The sequence below is a fragment of the Temnothorax nylanderi genome, unplaced genomic scaffold (genome assembly GCF_030848795.1).
Source record: "Temnothorax nylanderi isolate EJ_2023f unplaced genomic scaffold, tnyl_v1.0 TNYL_tig0020_pilon, whole genome shotgun sequence".
Taxonomy (NCBI): Eukaryota; Metazoa; Arthropoda; class Insecta; order Hymenoptera; family Formicidae; genus Temnothorax; species Temnothorax nylanderi.
In genome coordinates, this window is record NW_027249082.1 from 676,510 (window position 1) to 700,729 (window position 24,220).

Sequence of the window (24,220 nt, forward strand, 5' to 3'; positions counted from 1 at the left end):
ATAGCTATAAAAGGTTGAGCACCAAGTTTTCCTTGGTTTTGCATGGTTATTTTTGTATCGTTATTTTTATGTATTATGTGGTTTTTCATGTATATTCTGATTTTTCGCTGAACAATATGACATGTCGAATTACATTAAGCTGAATTCCGTTGAGCATTGTACACCACCATTAGATGCGAACGAAGACTAATTTAATCAGTCATTAGCATTTTTTCTAGTTAGTTGTTTTGAATTTTGCTCATTTAGACTCACTTTTATCGCACCTTTAAATCAAATCTGCAATTACCTAACGATATCACTATTATTTTACGAAATTTATTTACCGCATGGTAGCTGACGAGTAATACTCGCGTTAGCATTTGATTGCAAAGTTTTTGATACGTTTGTATATTTAATAACGTTTACTCGCATTGTCGTAATGCTGAAAAATTACGATCGACGTTGAGTCACTCGATGAACTTTCAATATTTAATCGCTCGTTGCATCGATTAAACTGGGAATAATACAGGCTTTTTAACTTTTCTGAGACAAGATGCTAATCTATTATTCCTGGAGTTATCGATTTTTATGTCACTTGCAATGAGTTCCGGATAAATAGCACTTTTTTTCCGCCGACGCAGTAAAAGTCGACTTCTCGATTACTTCCGAATCTCGTAAAGTAAGTTCTACGATATTGTAAAACGCGACGTTAACGTCGCCGTTTTGAGAGAGTAAAGCGTGACATCGTGATGTTTCGCGGCGATAAATGGATCATTGCACCTCGCACCGAAGCGTGTACAAAAGGAGAGAGACTCCATGAAGATTTAAAGAAAAAATATTGCATTCTATACATGTCAGCGCCACGCTATTAAATTTTTATGTTTGCTCGAGAATATCTTCTTTCTCCTTTTACTAGAGTGATGAAATCTACACAGACTATTTCCAAGAATTAACTCATTATTTTCTGGTAAAAATATCAATGAATTTCGGGTTACAGAAGTGCACTTCGAAATGAAATAAATAGTGATCTAAATACATAATAAAATTTAATTTGATAATTGTCTAATATACAGAAGCGATTTGTTTTAGTAACAATTACTTAAAAATTTAGTTATCAAGATGTCTAAAATAAAAAAATTAACGCACATGCACACATACAGTCCTGATTTCTCAAGAATAATACGTGTCTCATAAGTCCTGCTATTTTGCTCGCGACGCGACGCTTTGATTAACGATTTCGTAATTGTTATTTACTCTTGCTGTATACAGTCGGATCGCAGTGCATCATCTAAGATAATTGCGTGCGCTAAGCTGCCGCATTATAATTACAATTGTGTATGCAGGGTACCGGCAATAGCAACGATACATAACATCCGATTTGGTAACCATAATTACCGCTGCGGTTACGGTATTCACTTGTCACGGTATTCGCTTTCGAGGATGCAGCTCCCGTATCTGGCATGCGGACATTAATATGGTTGAGTACGAAATCGTAACCACGCGCACGTTCACGAGCCCCTGGTTATTATCACTTAGCTATCATGCGTCCGTAGAAGCGCGGCGGGCGATCGTTGATGCCGATATATTTGATTACACAACTATAACTACCGTTATGCTTAGCGTGCCGTTCTCGTACGAGTTTGCGCGCGGTGCGATAATTGCTAATGATACGCTTGTGTGGCAAACTTTAAACACCGTCACGTAAAACACCACCGCGTAGAGAGAACGGCGATAACTGTCGCCGCGATTAATCTTGAAGCTAGCCGCTGCGCTGCGCTGAAAATAATACCCGCCGTTTTATTTAATTTAATGTTACCAATTATTTCGGCTCCGCTGCTTCCGCAGCGTTCGCAACTTTTGCAGAATTTATTTATGTTCGTTTCAGATAACAATATAAGCGTCATACAGTTATGTTTTCGTCGACTTACATCGCGAGACTAATTATTTCACGTTACCAAAATCCGAACTGAGTTTAACGCAAAATAAATATTGTAATAATTTAGAATTTTTAGTTCATTGAAATTTGATTACGTGTTAAAGATAAAACTGCCAAAAGTTTAGAAATAGGTTTTATCTCTAGTTAATTTTTCATTCTTTCGTGAATTTTAAGTGAATTTAATACAATTTATATTCCAAAAACGTATACATCAAGATATTCAGTATAAAAAATTAAAAAATTGTAACAAATAATTATATATTTGTGAATTTCTTTTTGCTGCAGAAGAATAGATTTTTCGGAAATTTAGGATTTTCCTATCATTAAGATGTATGTTGTTCGATTAAGCGGACTGCATGCGTAGAATGCTTTTTGTACATGTGTAAATTTTCACATGTTGATGAAAACGCGCAAAAAATGTTTGGAATATATGTTTTCTTTTTTAAAATGTCGAAAGCCATAAATTTTCCGTCGTTTAGACTACGATAAACCAAATCCGCCGCAGGCAGTAACTATAGCTCTAACTAGTTCTCTTTCGCTTCTCTCTCGTGTACCATCGAGATCTGCATACATCCGACGTGAAACTCCGCGATGATTATTGACGATGACGCGACTGATTGTGCCGCTATAACCGTTATCGCGTAGCACATTAACGTACGTTAGTACGCCACGGTCTCTCGTAGCTGAGCCCGTTTGCCTATAGCTTGACACTCACTACTACCCGTGGATCGCAATGATGCCTTACCTGCTGTCAGCATTATCGCGTTCCATTACTACTGGGCGCCGGTCGCGGACTACGGCTTGCCAGTACTACTGATACCGAGGCGCGGGGCTCATTGCGGAACTGTAACTGCTTGTAAAGCCCGGTCGACATAGGTCGCAGTTCGCAAAACGCAAGACACACGCACAGTCTACATGTTAATCTAACCTCTATACACAGAAAGGTCAGATTGACATGTAGACTGTGCGTGTGTCTTGCGTTTTGCGAACTGCGGCCTATGTAGACCGGGCTTAATGTTTGTTGACGTTTCTATTGGCGGAATCGGGGAAATCTATTGACCCGCAGCGCACAGAGGGGCCGACAGATAACAATTATTGTCTCACATAGCTTAAAGGGAACCGCTGCAAGACGTTCTTATTGTCGCCGAATGTAATCCTCTCATGTGCTATGAATCTTTCTAGTTTCAACAATAAAGTTACATACAAAGATCGCAAATTATGAGGATACGTTTCGTAAAAAATAGGTTTCCTAAAAAAGAAAGACATGTATTCGAAAATATTGTTTTTACATAGAAAACGAATATACTCGACAGTAGAACGATTTATTGGGATTTTCGAGCGATAAGAGCTTTCCCTTCTATCTTTCTCTAGTATCATTCTAGTGTCTCGAAAAACCAATAAATCTATCTCTGAGTAACCAGAAACAGGCGAAGTAGGATAACGCCTTCTAGACCCGATGCTCATCCATTTCTGTTTTCTTTTTCAGAACCTGAAGAACCAGATCATGACGACAAACGTTTGGGTGGAACAAGTAAGTAAAATAATGTTTTTTTTTAATACAAATTTCTGTGTATTAAACGTGAATTAAACATATGTATAAAGCATACAAGCGTATTTTCCAGCATAATTTTATTATTACAACTGTTGATAAAAAAAGGAGTTAAAGTAACATTAAGATAAAAAGAACTTAAAAATAGACTAAATTGAAAATTAAAAAGGAACTGTACATAATGTAGTTTTAGCACAAAAAGCTATTTAATATCTCTGAAGAGATTATAAATACAAGATTATTGAATTATACTAATTAAACGCAGTATTTTTATAATAGTATCTCTAATTTCTACAACTAATTATTATTTTAATAAGAACCATCCAGTTGAGCCTCCTTGTATGCGTTTATATTTGTTTATTTTATTGTTAGTTATTAATATGTATGTGTGTGTGTTGGTAGAATTATTATCGCCATTAATGCGATATCTATTAGTATGTCTCTACGATAATCGATCGATCGGAGCTTATCGTATTTTATTAATTAATTAAACAATACCTAATAAAATATGTAAGAGATATATGGCCTGTGTGTCATGAATTATTCGCAGCTTCGGTTTGATAATATGTAATATTACTGATACTCATTATTGAGATGTTTTTTTACAAACATGGATATCTCATTATCAATAAAGCGCGATATTATTTCTAACGTAAAAATTCTAACGTAAAAAAGTTTTTTGTAATTTGGGAAAATACAACTACATCTCGTACATGAAAAGAATTTTTTTATCGGCAAGATTAACATACATGTGAAATACATGTGAAACGTAATTGCTAAAAATTAAAAATATATTTTTTAATTTAAAAAAGTGCATTTGAAGATATGGATCAATTTTAATTATCTTCCATGTCTTTCCAGTCTTTTCTTTTCGTTATATTATGAGTTTTGTATATATAAGAATGTTTTAAAACCTTATAAAGATTCTATAGAATAAAAAATAATTACTTTAATAATTTTAAATACAGAGAAAGAACATTTCTGTTTTTTTTTTGTAAAGCACATAAAGCCAAATGCATTTTTTCAAGATTGAATCTAGTGTGATATTTTAAGATCAAAATTTCATAGAATGTAGATGTCATCGGTGTAATTTTGTTGTTAACTTGATTTGCTCTTAATTTGTAATCAAATTCCACTCATGCATGACGAGTGAGGCGATATCGGAGGATAAGCTGCTTAAAGATTACAAATGCCGACCGTCGAAATTCGGTTTCCATTTTCGTGAGTGCTATTGCTTTGATTGTCAGGATCTACCCCTTTCGACGTAAGACGGTGGTGGTTTGGAATTTCAAAGCAGGCGAATTTCATTCGCGCTTGTCGACGACGAAATTCGAATCGGCGGATAGCAGTTGGCCTTTATTGGTGTAATACCCTCCTCTGTGTCTTCGCACGGAGAGAACAGCTCTTCGTGACACGACCATTCCTCGTCTGTCTTGCGAATTTATTGGTCGTAACCATTTTTGCTCTTCGCCTTTTAAAGATTGCATTCTTTCTTCTTTGCGCCATCATTCTTTGTCACTAATGATCAAAAACGTGCTTTAAAGTCGCTACTTTGATAATTAATTTTGACGGATTTTAATGAAATTGATCTTTTTATCCTGTTCTATGTAATTAGGTGCCATTCCTTTAGCTATCATGAAAATTTTAGGCTTTTAAATTCGTATCTGCAATCACTGAAGGATATACGTACAGAAATTCATTTTTTTAAATATCTGCGGGGCTTTCTCGAGAAATTTGACTTTTAAAATAAAGTATGGATATATACATTTATTTAAGTTGAAACTTGTAAAATGTCCTCGATGTTTATTTATTATTTTTATTTCATGTTAAAAAGAATAAGACATATTTAGTGAATGTATAAATTGGTAGATCAGTAGTATCTCTGGCTCAGATAAATAATTAATCAGTCGCAAACGCATGGAGCGGGATTGAATCTAATGTGATATTTTAAGATTAAAATTTCGTAAAACTTCCACAATTAAAGTAATTTGTTGTTAACTTGATTTACTCTTCATTTGTATTCAAATTCCACTCACACATAACAAATGAGACGCGATATCGACAAGCTGCAGCAAGTGCCGACTGTCGAAATTCGGTTTCCACTTTCGTGAGTCACCTCGATCACAAAATGTAATAATTACGATTTTATATCCAGATAGGAGAAGATGAAATAAATGAGATCGCGATGACAGGCAGTGCGTTGGAACATGGCTCGTTGAAAGAATCTTTCTAAGTTAGTTCGGGACACGCTGGGACGTCGAAAAGCTTGTACATCGCCTTACAGAATCTGCAAGCGACGGCGCCGCGGCGTGGTGTCGGCGGGATGCATTTTAATTGCAAAGCAGCCCGGGTACGCGCACGTACTTGCGGATGCAACCCTCGTCTTGCAACGTGGAAAATTTGGAATTCTCGAAGAGTCGTCGGCCGTCGCTGGCGACGATCCAAAAAACTTTGGTATCGCGGTAGAATGGATTTCCTCGGAATGTGTATAGATATACTCTTGGAATCGGAATGTATAGGTATCTATTGGTTGACTTTGGCGTAACTTTTAAAGGTGTTCCAAATTTCTGTACGTGCGAGGCAGAGGAAAATCTGCAACATCTCAGTTTCGATATACATACATACTGTCGCGTAATCAGTAAAAAATATAAAACAAATTCGGTTGCATTTGAAAATTTATGTGTTTAGGGGAGTATATATGTTATAATTGTATTTTTTTGATGATTGATACAATCTACGTTTATTAAATTTTTAATTTTTACATTGTATTAATTTCTTTGTTGTATTCGAGACTGTCGCAGGAAATTCTTTCGTGGTTAATTACTCTCAGCAACGCTCCGGAGTATCCTTAGCCGTAGAGAATAAGCCTTCGGTAACGAAATCGGAGACACGAAAGTTTGGTCGGAAAAGCCGAAAAGTTGACCTTGGGCAAAGAAGTCTCGACTTTTTTTATATAGCGTAACCGCGCGCTTCCCGTTTGTTCGGAACTTTTTTTGTCGTCTTTCAGGTCTTTCTTTTAGCCGGTTCGTTACGACCGTTTGTCAGTGTCGATAAAGCGAGATCGGCGTCTTTCCTTTTTTTTCCGACGTCGACCCGCAGGATAGCGGATGAGTGAGCCGGAGAACGTGGAGGAGGGTCAGAGGTGAGTTTCCCTTCGGCGTCACGTCAGTCCCGTTGAAGTGGCGCCCCTTTATCGGAGTTTCGGAATTGCTTGCGATTACTGTTAGTCAGAGAGAAGCGAGCCGAGAAAAGAGAGACCAACTGGCAGCTTCAACGACGCACGGTCTTATGATGGGTTCAGAAGTTCCGCGATACTCGGGAAGTAAACAGTCATACGTTTTTCTTGACAGAAAGATGGTCAAAGCTGCCGGAAGAGACAGGAGAACGGGCAGGGAAAGTTTAATCGAATCGTGCGTCGGCAGTCGTGTCTTGTTTGTAAAACAGGGTGGATATTATCTTTGTTCAGACAAGACAAATTGTGCCCGATGGAAACAATGTACTATATAGGCGTGGAAACCTTACGGCGCGAGAGCGGGACAAGAGAGAGTTATAGATGAAATATTTTCTCGCAAGCTGGCTATAATTAGGGAAAAAAGACGCGAGGGAGTATTTATTAGCAGCGATTGTACAAAGCTCGCGTGTGCAATCGGCGCGATCGATTTCGGATTTACCGGGTTCGAGTGTCTCGCAAACGTACGCTGCGGGTGGTTGCCGCTATTATTGATATTGTTAGAATAATTACAATGAACCGGAACGCGAGCGGCACGATTTAATGTACGCGCGGCTGCGTATCGCCGCTATCGACGTATCGGTTGGATTTCATCGTCGATGGAAAATCGTAATCGACTGTGTGCCACGCGGAATTGCACAGAGCTCAATTACGGTACATGCGCGAATTATCGGCAACTCTATCGAAAAATTATTTAATTGGGTTATCGCTGTATTATTACTGTCGCATCGTTCGTGCCTGCTCGGCTACGAGAGACAAGAAAGACAGAAAAAGAAAGAGAGAGGTAGGAAAATTGAATTCCACATTCGCGAGCTCTCGTTATTATCAGTAGATGGATTGAAAATCAAGAGACGGTTGCTCTGCTCGTCCATATTGTCACACACCACGAGAAATCAGTCCGAGCTCGCGACATTGGCCGGAGAGCGCCGGAGGAGAGAGAATCGTTTCTCTTCGGCGATATTTATACTGTAAATATGGCGGAGACGAGAGGAAAGTTTCCGTATTCGTTCTTAGCCTTTGTAACTGCAGCATAATATAAATAGGAGTAGGATTCTCGCTCTTCTCGTCCCTTTTGCTCATTAACCGATGCGCCGGCCCAACGCTCGTGCCGTATCACTTAATTCCTCGATAGCATAAAGAAGGGCGCCGCCTATTACAAAGTCTGAATACAGATTTAACATTGTGGATTTACATAGCGAGCAGTAAGCTTTCTCGTTTTGTCATTATGTAACGTTATTATATCGTATCATATTGTATTGTATATTATTATTATATTATATCGTTTATGCAAGTTTATCTCGTTTGTTCACGAGTCTATCGCAACGTTATTATCCAATAACGCTCTTGTTAAAACCGATGTTCACGTCTAATAATCGATTATGAAATGGATATTACGTTGATTGCAACGAGACAGACACATAAAGATGTGAAGCTGATTACTTTGAAATAATTTATAAAACATTCGGATTTTATTAGGAAACCTGACGAAAATATGTTTAGTCTAGAAAAGTTTGAAAACGCATTCTCTTCCACGTGTGTCCAACGAATAAACTTTATTTCGAAAAACGTGAGCTAATATTTTACGAAACCCACTCGGCGCCGTCGTCGCCGTGTCGTAACGAATGTATTTTACAACCCGCAAAAATGCGAATATCAAAAGCGATGTTCGTTCCGATTGAGTCGATGTGCTTAAATCGCGTATTGTTGCTTTTCCTCGGTATTTTCTGCGGAATGGCTGATCCGGGGATTACGGGGGTACGCGCGACCCAGGGCTTGTTTAAATAGGGCAAGATGTTTGCATCGGGCGTATTTATTCTACCATTCTGCCATTGTTGCTCGAAGCTGGCGAGTTTTACGGGGCTTCCGAATGTCCGACACGGGCGATTGTCAGCTCTTGCTAGAAAAGAAGCCGACAGCTCCAGTCTTGCCAAGTTTTCTCACCTACTTCGGTAACAACGGATTTCTTTCTATCCTCCGCTTGTTTTCCACCTCCCGCGAAATGTTCTGACACGAGCTCCTAAAAGATTCGTATCTGACCTGTCGCGAAAGAAAAAACGGGTATCCGACTGACTGAAACAACGGGTAACCGAACGGTTCGTTTGCGATGCATTTATATTCTAAAGATGTTTTATCGCTATTTTGTTACGAATTCTCTTTACATAATAACGGATGAAAAATATCTGTTTTCCGCTTGTCAACTTTTTTCTTTGTAGTTTCACCTTTTCAAAATTCTGGATTTAATTTCATAAGTGGAGACACGCAATTTCGATGTCCATATTTATATTCACACCCATATTTAACATTTTATTAGTATCGTTTTATATAAATAGGAGAAATGTATAAGAGAATATATCGTGCAGGTTGTACGTGCGCAAGTTTTCGAAACGCCACAGTAGAGAAAGATATACGTTTTCCATACCAAAAGCAAGCGGGTCTTGTATTTCAAAGTTACTAGTGGCTAGCTTCGCAATTCTGTTATCAATAGCAACATTCTGCTGGTACCTCGAAAAATATAGCTGTTAAAATTGCAAGGTAAAATTCGTGCGCGTATACAGGCGAACGCTCGCCCCGCTCCCCCTCTCTCTCGCGTGCGTTTTCCGTGTGTTTTCCGCTGTGAGATTTTTTCGCAAGAGCGAACGTGACGCTGCGTTTACGTGGCAGCTAAATCTGAACGTGTGACAGCGTCGACGGAACAACCGCGCTTCAAACTAAACGGTGCGGCGCGCGATAATCGATGGTGAGCATCGCCGTTGCGCCGCGGCCCGTTTTATTCCGGGGCCCGGGCGTCTTGTATCGTACCTATCGGGAAGAATGACGCGATCTCTTATCTCCCTCGTGAGCTCTCGCGACTGTCATTCGCGATTACACGCGTGGGTTCGACGGCGACGGGGACACGAATAAGCCGAGCGTGCCGAGTCCTCTCTGCCTTTTGTGGCTGCGAATTTCCTCTTTACTCCGAAACCTCTTTCTCTCTCTTTCTCTCGATGCGAGATACAAATCCTTTGGGCTTCACGACAGGAGACGCACGGTGCGAGAAATACGGAGATTCTCAGCGGTTCTCGAGTTTCAAAGGTTACGTTGGATAGTCGTCGATTTTGCCTCTCCCTTGCCTCTCTCGCCCAGCGCTGATTCCTCCCCATCTCTCTGCGACGATACGTTTTCTGATACTGTGCAAACCGATTTACGATGCACTTCGGTCTCGTCTCTTCGACCTCTTTAACAAAGAGATATAGTTAAGGAAGGGAACAGTAAGTAACTTAGAAAAAAGATAATGGTACGAAACGGGGTTCAATTTACAATTTGTCCCGCAGAATAAAATAAAATATGTCTGCCAGCTCCGCCTGTGTTTCACGATAGCTAGAAGTAAGTATTGCTGACTAAAGTTTACTGCATCTATGTTTAAAAGATTTCTTAAGACGTATATTTTCTACAAAAGCAATTTTCACATTAAAGCTATAAAATATATAAGCGTCTTCTATCCTTGTTTCTTATATCACGTAACAAATCACGATATTAAATTCATTCGTTGTAAATTATCGAATAAGTACAATGTAAAATTGAAGCTACGTGGATATTGAAAGAGTTAGGATAAGCAGCGAAGGAGAACAAATAGTTTGAGGATATTTATACGATACAAGAAAAGATTGAAGCGAACGTACTTTTCCCAGACGACCGGTATCACGAAGGCACTTTACGCCGTAAGAAAGAAAATATCGCCACTAAATTGCCAGCATTTTTTCTCCCGGCTAGGTCGTGATCGCGCGGTGTACGATTTTACGACATCGTAGAATCGATCCTCCATCCTCGGTAAATCGCGTCTCTCGCGTAGCGCCTAGCGCCGTCGTGCGAGTAGAAAAATTCGAATGCAAATGACATGTGGGGTAATTTACGGCCGTATTGAAAAATATTGAACCTTTATGATCGCGCTTCGAGCCACTCAGCCACACGCGGCTGGGTTATTTGAGGCCACTTGTGAGAAGAGTGCCGCGTTATTATCAATTAATTTCTTCTTCATCTTCCTTCTTCTTCCTTGGATCTCGTCCTGTGCTTCGATAGTAAGGGAAGACCTTGGTGTTTTTTGGGAGCTACATTTTCTTTCCTTTTACAATGGACAGGTTGCTAACCTTCTAACCATTCTTTCTCAAACGGCTTAGAATCATCTATAACAAAATAATCGTAGCATATATATATTCTATTAATTTGTTAATAGTTATTTAATTATTGAGAAAGAGAAACACACTGGTAATAATGTCTGATGTATATGTATATCTATATAGTAAGAACATAAGTTTTTCTTCCCAAAGGGAAGAAACTTTTCTAGTAAAAGAAATAAATTCGTATAACCGTGCAATTTAATTGTTCGGTTAGAGAAATAGGAAGACGAAAAGAAACGCGCGCATTTATTATGAAACTTCCTTCTGTTACTAAATCAATGCTGTATTTCAATATTCTATCTTACGAGGCACTTGTACGGTGTGCTTCTGCAATAGCGCCGGATTAATTAGCGAAATTACCTGCTCGGTTAATTTTAGTTTCAACCTTAGCAAAGCGTAGGGCTCTCTCGCGAAAGTTCACTAGTAGGATTTAGTGCCGAAGTTTTAGTTTTTCCTCGGTTTTCCCACTTTGATTGCAATCCGCCCAAAATATAGAGAGTGCGCTCTAATATTACGCTATGCAAAGTTGTCTCGGGGCGTTTTCCTTTTGCAGGCTTCCATTTTAGAACTGCGTACTAAATTAATGTCGAAATCATCCAAGCCGCCGTATAATCGTTTTAGCAGAAAGATAATTTTCTGTGGTAGATGTGTGACGGTTTATCATCTCGTTTCCCAAGGGCGAAGAGAAACGTAGGGAAATTGCTAAAGTGCATGCTACATAATTGCATGCATCTGTTCATATTACATAACGCTTTCTCATGTCAATAATTAGCCCAGCGGAGCATTACGAAAAGTGCCTAATTATATTCTCTCGCTTTGCCTCGTACGGTGCAAATTGTAAATTTCAATAAATTAATTTGTTCCTCGCACCAGAAGAAGTTTCCTTGCAGTTTTGTTTGAAATAGTTCGTTCGTAAAAGCCGTTCGTTCACCCAAGCGACATGAAAGAGAGGGCAAGAAAGGGGACAGAAAACTGTAAAAGAGCAAGTAATTAAAATCCTTCGAGTGCTCCGCTCGTTGCGCGCCACGGTAACTGATTTCGATCCGGGTCCGCTGGATCGTGCGGGGAATTTTAGGCGCTCCGCGCGGCGCGGCGCGGCGATGCCAGAGATACGTACCTACCGAACTCGGCTAATTGCGAGCGGAATAATTAATGCCTGCAAGAGCAACGAAACTCGACGCGCCGCACCAGCACAAACGTACGTCGCAGGTGTGCTTGTAGCGGCTGTTTTCTGTCACGCGTTGCTGCGTGATATAATTCCGCGTGGGATGACGAGATCAAGTTACGCCCGCTGTAGTCGCTATAGTCTTTAACTGCTAACTAATTCTTGACGGTACGAATGTAAGTCTAACACACCGTCACAAGTTCGATTCGCATTGTTCGCGATAAGTCGGTTTCTAAATTGACGCTGGAAATTATTCTAAACGCATGCAAAAGACATGCACGACTGTCTGTCACTTGTTTTAAATTTTAAAGCACCAATTGCAGACAAATAAATCTTATTTCAGTCTTTTAACTCGATATTTTATTGTCACTGTGCGTACGAGATGCTGCGCTTGTGTGTATTTTAAAATTAAAATGTTCTTTTTAGACGTACATTATTTTCAACGAATCGTGTAATTTAAAACGAGTAAGATGCGGGCGGGCAAGAAATAAAATACCAAGTGTTATTGCGTTACCCACGCAATGGGCGCAACGGGAGAACTTTCAAAATTATGCAGCTAGTCATTTTTATAACGGCGAAACTATTTGTAAAAAGCGTTTATTTTCGCCGCAACGCGAGATCGACTATATTCCATTTCATAAAGTCTCTCTCTTCTTTTTGCACCGGTGAAATATCCTCGCACGCCACAGCCATTTAATGATGCGAATAAAGTCTCGGGAATAAATAAATTAACAGGTCGTAAAGAATAAAAATTATTACATACCACGCATTTAAAATGCAATTTCTTTCTATACATGCGTTGGCCATTGCTTTGTATTTTATATTAAAAGGAGAAAGAGAGAAAGGGAAAGAAATTGCATATTAAATATGAAAGGGAGAAATGGTTTTGAAGAAAAAAAAACTTCGTAGTCTTTTATCTCGCAACAATAATAATCTTTCCGCTGTTCTGTGTAGTGTCGAGAAATCGGATATCTATATTTGAATAAATGAATATTCAAATGGCTCTACGATTACTTAGGATCGTTCGGGCTATTCGTAAAACCAAATTGCAGTCATACGAATATTCCGTTCCCAGAGACGTATGCGATATGCAGAGATGTATTCGAGCTGTTTGAATACGATTATTCTGTTATTGATAACGCTAATCCGCGATATATTCGGCCGAATGAATTAGCGAAATTTGTAAGCTGTAACTCGATCAGACGAGGCCTCAGCCGCCGGGCGTCGCCCGAGTATTGATCCGACGTAAGAAAACATCGGCGTCCCGTAAAGTTTATGCTTCGCTACCGACTCAGGCATCCGTCTCGCGCGGGAAAATATCGGCGCATCTTGGAATCAGGCGCGACGAGCTCACGCGACGTTATACGTAAATATCCATCTTACAGCTTGCCGTGATGCCTCGTCGATCGCCTCGTTATCGCCGATCAATAATTTCGTCTCTGATACAAGCGCGTCAACGTGTGAAAAAGCTAGGTCGATCTCAAAGCGACTCGATTCTAGACGCATCCCTCGAGTCCTTTCCTTCCTTCTACGAAAGGTGTAACGACGAAAGATATTGTTCTGGGAGAACGATTCCTCTCTTGCCGTTATGTATTTGAACGACGCTACTTGTCTCGAGAAGCGCGAAATCTCGTAGATAATCCATCTCTGAAGATAAGAGAGATGGACAGCGGACAGGGAGAAAAACCGAGAGTCTCATAATTACTTTGCCCCTTAATCGTTTTATTTCACTTAAACGCGTAAACCGGAAAGTGGATCTTAGAAATAGGATATCGCGTCTTCCTGCCCGGATATCGGTAGCGATGGTCGAAACTTCCGTGAGGTAATTATGAGGGTCGCGCGAAGATGCCTACGGTCGCAAAAGGGTCCCGAGTCGAATGGTGATATATATATCGAGGGCAGTTAAGACACTTATGGGCTATCTCTTGCGCGAATTGAAGATTCAATTACAAATATTGCATTTTGTACTTCTTTTCTTTACATAGCCCAATTTTAATTTGTACTTCGGACAACAAATTCTTTGTTAGAAATATTATTTTTTAAAAGAACGTTTTTTTCTTTATTGATTTGATACATATTATTTTTCTTGGTTCAGGCAAAGGCTGCTCGGTAATCGATTAAGACTTTCATTCTCGTTAAATCGACGACGCGTTCACAATTCTTCTTTCTGCTTTCAGGAATGGAACGATTACAAGCTGAAGTGGAATCCGGACGACTATGGCGGTGTCGACACTCTTCATGTACCATCGGAACACATATGGTTACCCGACATTGTTCTTTACAACAAGTGAGTTGACATGTCATTATACACATAGATGAGCGATATTGCCCTTAAGTTATCGATACGTGCTTCTTTCGCGTCTCTTAACCGTATACGGTATTACTCGCCAACATCCATTTCGCAAGCGTGGTTTCGGATTATATTTGTTCGTCGCTGCAAAATGGCTATACTCCATAGGATTTTAGCGCGTATTCCCGTAAAGCCCCGTCCGAGATATTTCTCTGGCGTTCTTCCGCCGGGTATTTTGAAAATCCACGCCGCGAAAACGAGCGGGCGCGGCTGCAGTAACTAGTAGTCCGACTAGCCTCTGCGACATCGAGAAATAGGACGTTCTCTCTAGCGCGGCAAGGACACTTTTACGAGGAGGAGGTTTCAGGACGCCCTTCCTCCTCCTTGGGGAGGCAGACTCGTTTGTTCGACGGCGACGGACACCGCATTCTCGCCGCATTTCACGGTCGAATGATCCCTGCACGTAACGCCGAAGCAATCGCGCGGAAAAGAGTTACGTCTCGAATATACAACCTCGAAGAAGTCGATAGTAACGATGTCCATTTCGTTGGATAATGGTAGATGAAAGTGGATGGGAGCGATTAAGAGGCAATCAGATAAACGGTGTGCCGACGTTATCTGATTAGCCGTCGGCAGACGTGGTATAAAGCGAGATTACACGATACGTTTCAACGTTTCGCGCACATGATACGCCGACATATCCACGATCGCGCGGATTTCATTCTCCGCGAGTCTTCGCCGCGCGCGTAATATTCAGACGCGATAACGCGATGCATAATGTGCGGTTAGCCAAACCACAAATTGCGTAAGTCCGCGCAAATTACGGAACCATTAATCCAGAACAAGTCGAAATTAATTACCCGCGCCCGCTGACGCGACCTTCCGTCTCGTGCAGCAACTATATCGCGCGCAAAATGTTGCCTCGCTACTGGTGTCAATTTTTTCGAGGTTTGTAAAAAGCATTATATTGCACTTAGAGGATATTATAAAATTGTTTAAAAAACTATCAGCTTGGTGCAAAAGGTTGACTTTATTCATTTAAAAGAATTTTTTTTTCGATCATTTTTTCGAAGAACATTAGATTTTAAACTTTTAATAATTAATAGAAAAATGTTTCGCCCTGATTTAATGTTCACATTCTTGTTAAGAAAGCATTTCAATTTGCGACTGCAAGAATTCGGAGATACTGAATTTTATTGAAATCTACCACACAAGCGTTCTTTCGGAGATAAAACGTCTTCCCATTTTGAAAGGGTTTATGACACTCTCCTGATCCCGGGTAGGAGATCCACTTCTGGCGTCTGCTCTACGGACAATCGGGTCTCGCAGGGCGGAGACAGGCAATCTCGTTTAAGGCGTTGAGGTGGTGTATCAAATAAACCGAACTTAACCCGCCCTATTAAGCTCCACTCAAGCGCACGACGTTCAATCCGCCATTCTCATTTCCATCAGAGCTTTGAAGTCTTCCCTGCGTCCCCATGAATCGCGCGCTCCCCTGCCTTGACGACAAGATCCCCTCTTTCGTTTCCTTTCTAGGGAATACGGCGCTGATACATTATGTAAAACTCAGCCTGAAGTGCCAGAGCGTCGCAACCCTCTCTGCACTCTGCGCCGCGCCGATCCGATATATCTTTCTTTACTTCTTGTTGGCTGAAGCGTATTCTGGAGTAAGCTATTACCGCGGTATAGTACAATGGAAGATATCAAATGGATTAAACAATAAATTCGCGCGAAATTCCACTGTACGCGAATCATTACTGATGGACATAATTGTCCCGCTCGGGAAAGACATTTGGTTAATTTAGTGGAACCCAGCTTTGTTGACTGTATTTTATTGAATTTACAAAATTATTATGTTAAACGGGCTGATATATATTGTTAGCTTAACAAGATTACTTTGTTGGGATTAATTTGTTAAATCAGCAAAATAATTTGTAAACTATATAAACATTTTTATTTATGCTCCGTTACAATATAAATGATGCAATTATCGCGCACACATACTGTTAATTAAGAAATTATTTGGTCACATGATACTTTATTTCTTAGTATTCTTAATTCGGATACTGAATATTCTGATACTAATGATTTACAACAAATGGATAAAAAGATATATAACTGTGATGATTCAATAAAATCATTTACAGCAACATTATTTCGATGATATATCAAAACACATTTAAAAAGATGATCTTAATGACTTAATTTTATTGATAAAATTTGAGATTAAATTAACGAAATGCTTTCTTATACAGGTTAACTAGAAATTACATTGTCTCTTTCACTCATTAATTACTAGATTTTTAAAATAAAATATATTTTCTCTCTCTCTCCCTCTTTCTATGTAATTTAATCATATGGTGTTATCGATTTTTGTTCTTTAATGAACTAAGCAACATTTAAAAATCCAAAGCAATATTAGACAAACGTGAAGATTCGAACAATTATTCTTTTAATGAACACTGCGTAAAATTGTTATTATTAACGAGAACGAACTGCCGCGGCGCGGCGCGCCGCCGACATCGTGATTTCAACAAAATTACCCAAGTCTCCGTGCAATCAGCGAAGTGAATATGCGTTTATTATGTACGCAAAGGGTCAGTAGAATGGCGGCCAAAGGGTTGCTTAGGCACAACGACCCGACGGCGCAACGTACGACCGTGCCGCAAAATGCAGAGTTAAAATATGCAGGAAACGTACGTGAGGGCGAATCTCGTTACTCCATTATCACCGGATTACTGCACCTGCAGCTCATCCCAGACCGCACCGCGGTAATCCATTCCAGTTGCTTTTGCGAGAAAGAGAATGTGTGTGAGAGAGAGAGAGAGAGAAAGAGAGAGAGAGAGAGAGAGAGAGAGAGAGAGAGAGAGAGAGAGAGAGAGAGAGAGAGAGAGAGAGAGAGAGAGAGAGAGAGAGAGAGAGAGAGAGAGAGAGAGAGAGAGAGAGAGAGAGAGAGAGAGAGAGAGAGAGAGAGAGAGAGAGAGAGAGAGAAAGAGAGAGAGAGCGGGGATGGCCCGGTAACAAAGTATCGTTCGCTCCAAGTAATCACACGTACGTGTTGCGTCGCAATTGCGTCGATACGCGACCGTTTTCTCGAATACGACGTGAGTTTGATATAAAGGGGGATGAACTCGATGAAGGAACAACAGGGAGTAAAGGAAAACTCCGTAGCGGTAAGCTCTACTCGCAGCGCGCGTCCAAACTCACTTTTGCTATATTTATGGGATAACTTAGTCTCTCTCGGTTTCTCTCCCTCTCTCCCTTTGTCTCTCTGTCTCTCTGTCTCTCTCTCCGAGCTATTCAACTCGCATTTCGCAAGTGTCAACCGCCATGCCCTGCTGCTCGCGTCCAACTCGCTCGATGCTTTCCCGAGAGCGCTCTCATGTGCGCCGTAACGCGTAATCAATTGCGGGATCAGTCTGTCCTGGTCATGGGCGCTACATCGTAAGCATCAAGATCTACGATAATAGGGAGCTCCCCCCCCCGGAACGATTGCCGATAGACGGGCGAGGGAAGTGTAAGTAATATCGTCCATAAAGGTTGCCACAGTGCGGAATGCGGTTGTGCAACGATTCCGCCATTCAGCCCGGGAGTATATATCGAGTCTTACACCCTCGTTGAGGTGGGACAAACTACCGGGTAAGAGGATACCGATGGTCCGGATAGCGGTCCGCTCGTTTTTCCGAGCAAGAGACGCGGAAAAGATTATCGTGGACTCCAGCCGTACTAGCCAGCGAGCGATCCGCAATGTCGACCGATGCCGTTGTCACGGTTCGACACGAGAGAATTTCCGGTCCCAGCTTCGGGAAAACGGTTTCTACGGAACGGCGGAGCACAGCGCAAATGACGCGTCATATTTTTCCGGCACGAAAGACCGATCCCTGGCGAAGGGCGGCATTCTGACGCGGTTATAAATAAGCGTACTCGAAATAGGTCAGCATTGCGCCGTCGTTTACAATCGTTGCGCGCGATTCAACTCTTTGTAGCGGTAGATTGAGCAAATGTCAAATTTGTCAATACGTATTGTGTATTCCAAGAAAATTGTGAGATCGTCTAGGAAATTATGGACTCTGCGCTCAGCAACATTTGTTACGTTATTCTTGGACACAAAAATATGTTATAGATTTCTCGTACTCGATCAGTAAATACAAGCATAAAAAGATTAGTATATGATATGTAATATGTAGGTATCAATTAACTGATCTAGTCAACTAGTGTTATAGAGTGTCTAATAATTTTAAATAAAATACATAAAGTCGAAGAATTACTTCTTCAATTGTAATTGCAATAAAGTATAAAGTAAGAAATAAAATAAATATAATTAGTTAAATTAATGTCGTAGTTGTGTTATGTGTTACTGACCGTAACAAATTTTGCTCTGGCCAGTGATAGGACGACGTCATCTTTCATTATGTCGCTGCGCGGGAGAGAAAAGTTTTTTTTTTTTTGAAGAACTCGTCCGCGGCCTCTCCGGAAGGGACGATCGGATTGAGGAACGGGGAGAGAAAAGACGTTATCATTAAGATTGCGACAAGACGATGCCGCGGCCCTCGAAGCCGTCGAGTCGGAGTCGACGGTGGTTTTACTACTTGCACAGAGTTCTGAGATTTACATGACGTGCCCGCGCAAAAAGCGCGCCATAAAGCGCGTCTGGAGTACGAAAAAAACGTGATTAATTGAGTCTTCGAACTTTCTTGACGTAACTCGTGGAACGCGCCCGTCGTTTCTTACGGTGCTTGCAGCGTCCACTTTGTCTTTAACCGGCGAAGCGCAAAAATTATGGCTCGGCCTGTGGAACACCGTAATTTCTCTCTCTCTCTTTCTCTTTTTTAAATCTCTTTTTAGACATTACATCTCGGTTTTATATAAGTCATAATTGTAAAACTTTACAACGCAAAAATGATAAAAATATATTTCATAATTTGCTCTCATATAATTCTTCAAAAGATCTAACGGAAAGAACATTATGTATTTAACGTGTCGTATTATCGCGTTTATTTTATTACCGTGTGAAATTTCCGCGAGATATTTTCTTAAGGTTTAGCTACGGGATAATCGTGATTTCAGAGACGATTTTGAGTCGTTCCGTTATTAAGTGAACGGTTATCTTTCACCGACTGGCAGCAGGATAGTGCGGTAGCATTCGAGATTATGTAACGTTCCCATAACAACGCGAACGTTCCTCTCGCCGAGAAATCCCGCTCGCTCTGAGAACAAAGCTTAAGCATCGTTCGACTACGTGCCGCGATTAAAATGTCACTTTTGAGCTAGCCGTCGTTGTTCTGGCATTATTAACCACGCGCGAGTCGCTTTTATCACTGTTCCGTTCTAATGCGTGTCGAGAACACTTTCGGCTGATATTTATCACGGCTAATTTACAGACGATATTCTACGCGCGGATTAATCTTCGGTGTTTCCTGGTCCACTTATCAGAATTATAACGGTTTCACTATTCACGAAGATAATAATCGTTTGATCGGCCGATAATTAGAGGCTGCACGCGGTTAATACACAGTAAAAAATTTTGTGTCAATGGAAGTCCACTCTCAATTTTGTGTTAAAATAACTCATTCATCGTGTTAGTTTTGACATTTAGAAATGTTATATCGACATTTATAACATTTCTAAATGTCAAAAATAACACGACGTATGAGTTATTTTAACACAAAATTGAGAGTGGACTTCCATTGACACAAAATTTTTTACTGTGTAGAGGCGTTGTGCGATACATTCTCGGAGAACAGCCGCGAAATACTGTTTCTATGTCTTTTATATTATCTAACATCTTTTAAAGCTGCAAGAAATCGAATGTAGAAGCGCGAAGAATTATTGTCGTAATGACAGAAATACGATGCGTGATTTAAAAATGTATGATGGCGTTACTTTTATTATAAAAGATTTTCTGATTTTCTAGCTTAATTGTCACGTATACAAATGTGGATAGAACGTAGACACACAATGTAATCTACCGAAAAATTATGTCAATGCATCTGATATGATCGTTTTGAAGTAGAAAGTTGATCTTATATTCCGGAATTTTCGCTGCAACCTGCATACTGCACGTGCATTGTAGACTAAACCGTAACAGTTACGGCGAGTCGCCCTTATTTTTAGCTCCGCGCGCCTCTCTATACAGAGTTTGATAACAGAAATATAATTATTGGATGACCACAAAGTGCAGGAGACCTACATTAAAGCTCAGAAGCTTGTATAATAGGATTTGCAGACGCGCGAACTTTATCCAATATGCAGCTTTTGTTGCAAACAAATGTTCGCTTTTCACGAACAGTTGACGTAAAAGTCTTATATTATGTTTAAATTGTTATTTCCTCTAAAATGTTCGTTATGTTTCCTCGAAATTTCAATTCTTTTAATACGCTGAATTTTTATTTATTAAGAAAGATTCTTAGAGTCTTTATTTTGTCTTGAGATTTGTAAAAATTATACTTTTTTATTTCTTCAGATAAATTATAATGAAAAGCAATATTCTGTCTCGTCAGTTTAGATTTTCGGACGCTAATACTTTCTTAGTTTCATAGATAAAAGAATATCCAGTTCTTATCTCTGATATTTATACAGCGTGTATATACACCACGATGTGTTACACTGCAATACCTAAAATTATGAATTATTTCCCCGATCGACAATCTATATGTCAAAGAGTCCTCCCCGTTCCGACTCGGTGGAGGTCAGTCGCGGAGATAATGTCGTCACATGCGCACGGCGCGACGAGACGTCGGATGAAAAATTCACGAATTGGCGCGGAACCGGCGCGGCGCGAAGTGGATCGACACACATGGCACAGCAGAATTCAGCAATAGCCGGCGTGCCGAACTAATAAGAATGCCACGGCCGGCCCCGACCGAAAATAGTGCAACAAGTGCGGTCGCAGTAGCGACAGCTGCGACGGTGCGGCCGTGGCACTGCGAATATCGTATTAGCTCGTATTACTTCGGCGAGTAAGTATATTTCTCTCGCGAGCACTGTTTCTTCAGTCTCGCGCAATAACATAAACGCCCTGACGTCTACCTGTATCGTTTATTTGACGGATTTTCATATCTCGCCCGCCGTAAGTTCACCGTGACATTCCGTGTTAATTCCGCTCGAAATTTTCCAGCTCGCACCGACAGCGCGGAACAGCCAGATGATTCAATTTTGGTTTAGATTTAGTGTGAAGATTATTTCTGTGTTTCCTACGGAATTTAGGAGCATCGAATTGAAATAACATGGAATTGTTAATTAAGGATCTTGAAGAACAAGAAATAAGGAAGTTTATTCTTATCTTCCTAAGAGTTTAAAAAAGTAAATTTTTTTTATTATATCAGTATCAAATTAAATAAAGAGCAAAGGGATTTAATATTTCATCAACTATTTTGCGAAAAGTATTTCATTGTCGGTCGCATAGATATAGGTCAGGAAGAAAGTTCGGTTTTCATGCTTTTATTAAGTTAGAGTTATTTCTTCTCTTTTAAAAAAATTAAAAAGAGTATTGATATATTAACTGTTTGATGATTAATTAAAAAATATGATAGTAATACGTCCTGAGAAGCTTTCTAAATATTTATACGAATTTTTATAAAATAAAGAGAGAAAAGAGAGGAGAAAAAGGATAAACTTAATTTCTAGAAGAATTTATAGCAGAAAAATGGTTGCGGCGATAGATGGTACAGCTGTTTCGCGTTCAATGTACGCATCGAAGCGTACATCGCTTTGTCAAATTTTCACACAATAACATTTGAAGCGTCGCTTCGCTTTATTCGGACTTTCGGAGTATCGATTGGTACCGTTTCTATTAACTTTACATATGGCAGGAAGCTTTTAACTTTCTGCTGTGACGTTGTAGATTCGTTGCAGCGCTTCTTCTCCGTCATGAAAACGCAAGTCTCGCGAAATACGGGAGAATTTAGAAAACGATTTTATCCAGAGCGGAATTACATCATTGAGCATAAGTTTAACTCTCGTTACGGAACGATATTAATATGAAATATTTTTTGTCGAGCAGGCATTTATTTCGCAGATAATCGCGCGAAGAGGTTAAAATGTGAAGCTAACATGTGCCTCGTTTGTATGAATGCACTATATCGCGCCATACAAATATGTACGACATGCGTGATGTTATAAATCGACAATCGACAAATATCAAAATTGTATTTAACAATGGGAGAACACGTTATTCAAGGCTCGGATGTTTTAGCGATATTTTATCTTTTAGACTGTTGTTTAATGGACAAAATATATTTACAAGAATTATGGATTTTGTTTTCCAGTGCCGATGGTAATTACGAGGTGACCATCATGACTAAAGCGATTTTGCATCACACCGGGAAAGTCGTGTGGAAACCACCGGCGATCTATAAATCATTTTGCGAGATCGACGTGGAATACTTCCCCTTCGACGAGCAGACTTGTTTTATGAAATTTGGTTCGTGGACTTACGATGGTTATACGGTAAGTATTACGATTGGAATTACTTAATTAGTATGACTGTGAATTTTTATTTTATGTAGAGATCATAAATTTATGCCTGTCAAATATTCGTATTAAAATTTTATTCCCTAAGTTATACCACGAGTATAAATATAGATATAATCATAAAAAACTTTGGAGCTCGCAATCTCTAACGTATAACATGAGATAGGGTAGTTTAAGTAGAATATTTTATGATAATTTATCTTGAGTTCAAATATAAATGAATGTCATATACATATTTTTCTCAAAAGTAAAAGAGATGCTTTTTTCACGGTTCCAATTATAAAAATTCACCTGTTATGAAATACATTCTACAGCTTTTGGATATACAAAGCAGAAGTAATTTAAATAATGTTATGTACACGTTCATCGTTTGCATTAAATTACACTCATATTCACATGTTATGGAAAGGCAGATTTTATATATTTTTATTACTAAATCATAAATTTTATATATAAAGTTTTATACGCGTTTATAAAATTATACATGCATTCCAAAAGTATTACTATTAACGTATTACTATCATTTGTTATTAGGTATATATGTATAACACATTTTTTTTTCATAATGTTGAAGAATTGAAGGATTTTTAACTAAAACAATCAAATTGTCGATCAATTTAGACGCAAGTATCTAAATAGTATCTATATAAGAAATGTTTAAGGCCGACTTCTTCAGCATCGGCTAACTTTGCCCGTAAATTAGCTAACCTTATCTCTCTGTTTGCGTTCTAGTCTTATTACGCTCTAGAGAGAAACAGAAAAGCTGTAATCTTTCGGATAACTTTATCCGACAGCTAATTAGAAGTAGAAAAATCGCGCATTAGTGCGGCAAATTAAATACTTAAAAACTGCAACGCTTCGTATCCCTCAAACCACTAATTGCACATTATCTTAATTGTGCAATTCCGCCAAATCATCTTTATCTGACCATAAAATAATACTATTAGTTCATCCTATAAGAAAGACGAATATTTTTTCTTTATTTAACAAATAAATTAAATAAACTATAGAATAAATTTTAATCAATTATATATTTATCTTCATTTTGTTCTTTTTCTCCAGCTTTCAATTAATTTTTCCTCCTTATATTACTGCAGTATAATACGTAGGAAAATTATTCTTTATAACTCTTTAAAGTATCTAAAAATTACCGCATTACTTAAGGGATCGTATTTCCGATTTGTGTAATAAGAGCCGCATTTTTTGCAACGGTATTCTTTTTCACGAGTTCTAATTTTAGCAGAAACTAAGTATATGTGTGGTGTGTAAGAGAGAAAGAGAGAAAGAGAGAGAGAGAGAGAGAGAGAGAGAGCAGTTGAAGCGTGGATAAAACGTCACAATTCGGTGATTACAACTCGCGGCGCCTGTTTGTCTCGTCCATCGTGTTTTCCTTCGCGCTCGGTCCGACAGGCGGGAGACTCCACTCGCGCCTGACGGATATATCCG

The 24,220-nt window shown here is 39.5% G+C and overlaps 1 protein-coding gene across 2 annotated transcripts in view; it reads left to right on the forward strand.

The window, feature by feature from the left end:
* Positions 1–24,220, forward strand: part of Nachralpha1 (nicotinic acetylcholine receptor alpha1) — a 158,535-nt gene that overhangs the window by 100,166 nt on the left and 34,149 nt on the right. For both annotated transcript variants that reach the window (XM_071699909.1, XM_071699910.1), the window contains 3 exons: positions 3,402–3,446; positions 14,190–14,299; positions 22,570–22,750. In XM_071699909.1, coding sequence (XP_071556010.1) covers positions 3,402–3,446; positions 14,190–14,299; positions 22,570–22,750 — 336 coding nt within the window. The remainder of the gene's footprint in view (positions 1–3,401; positions 3,447–14,189; positions 14,300–22,569; positions 22,751–24,220) is intronic.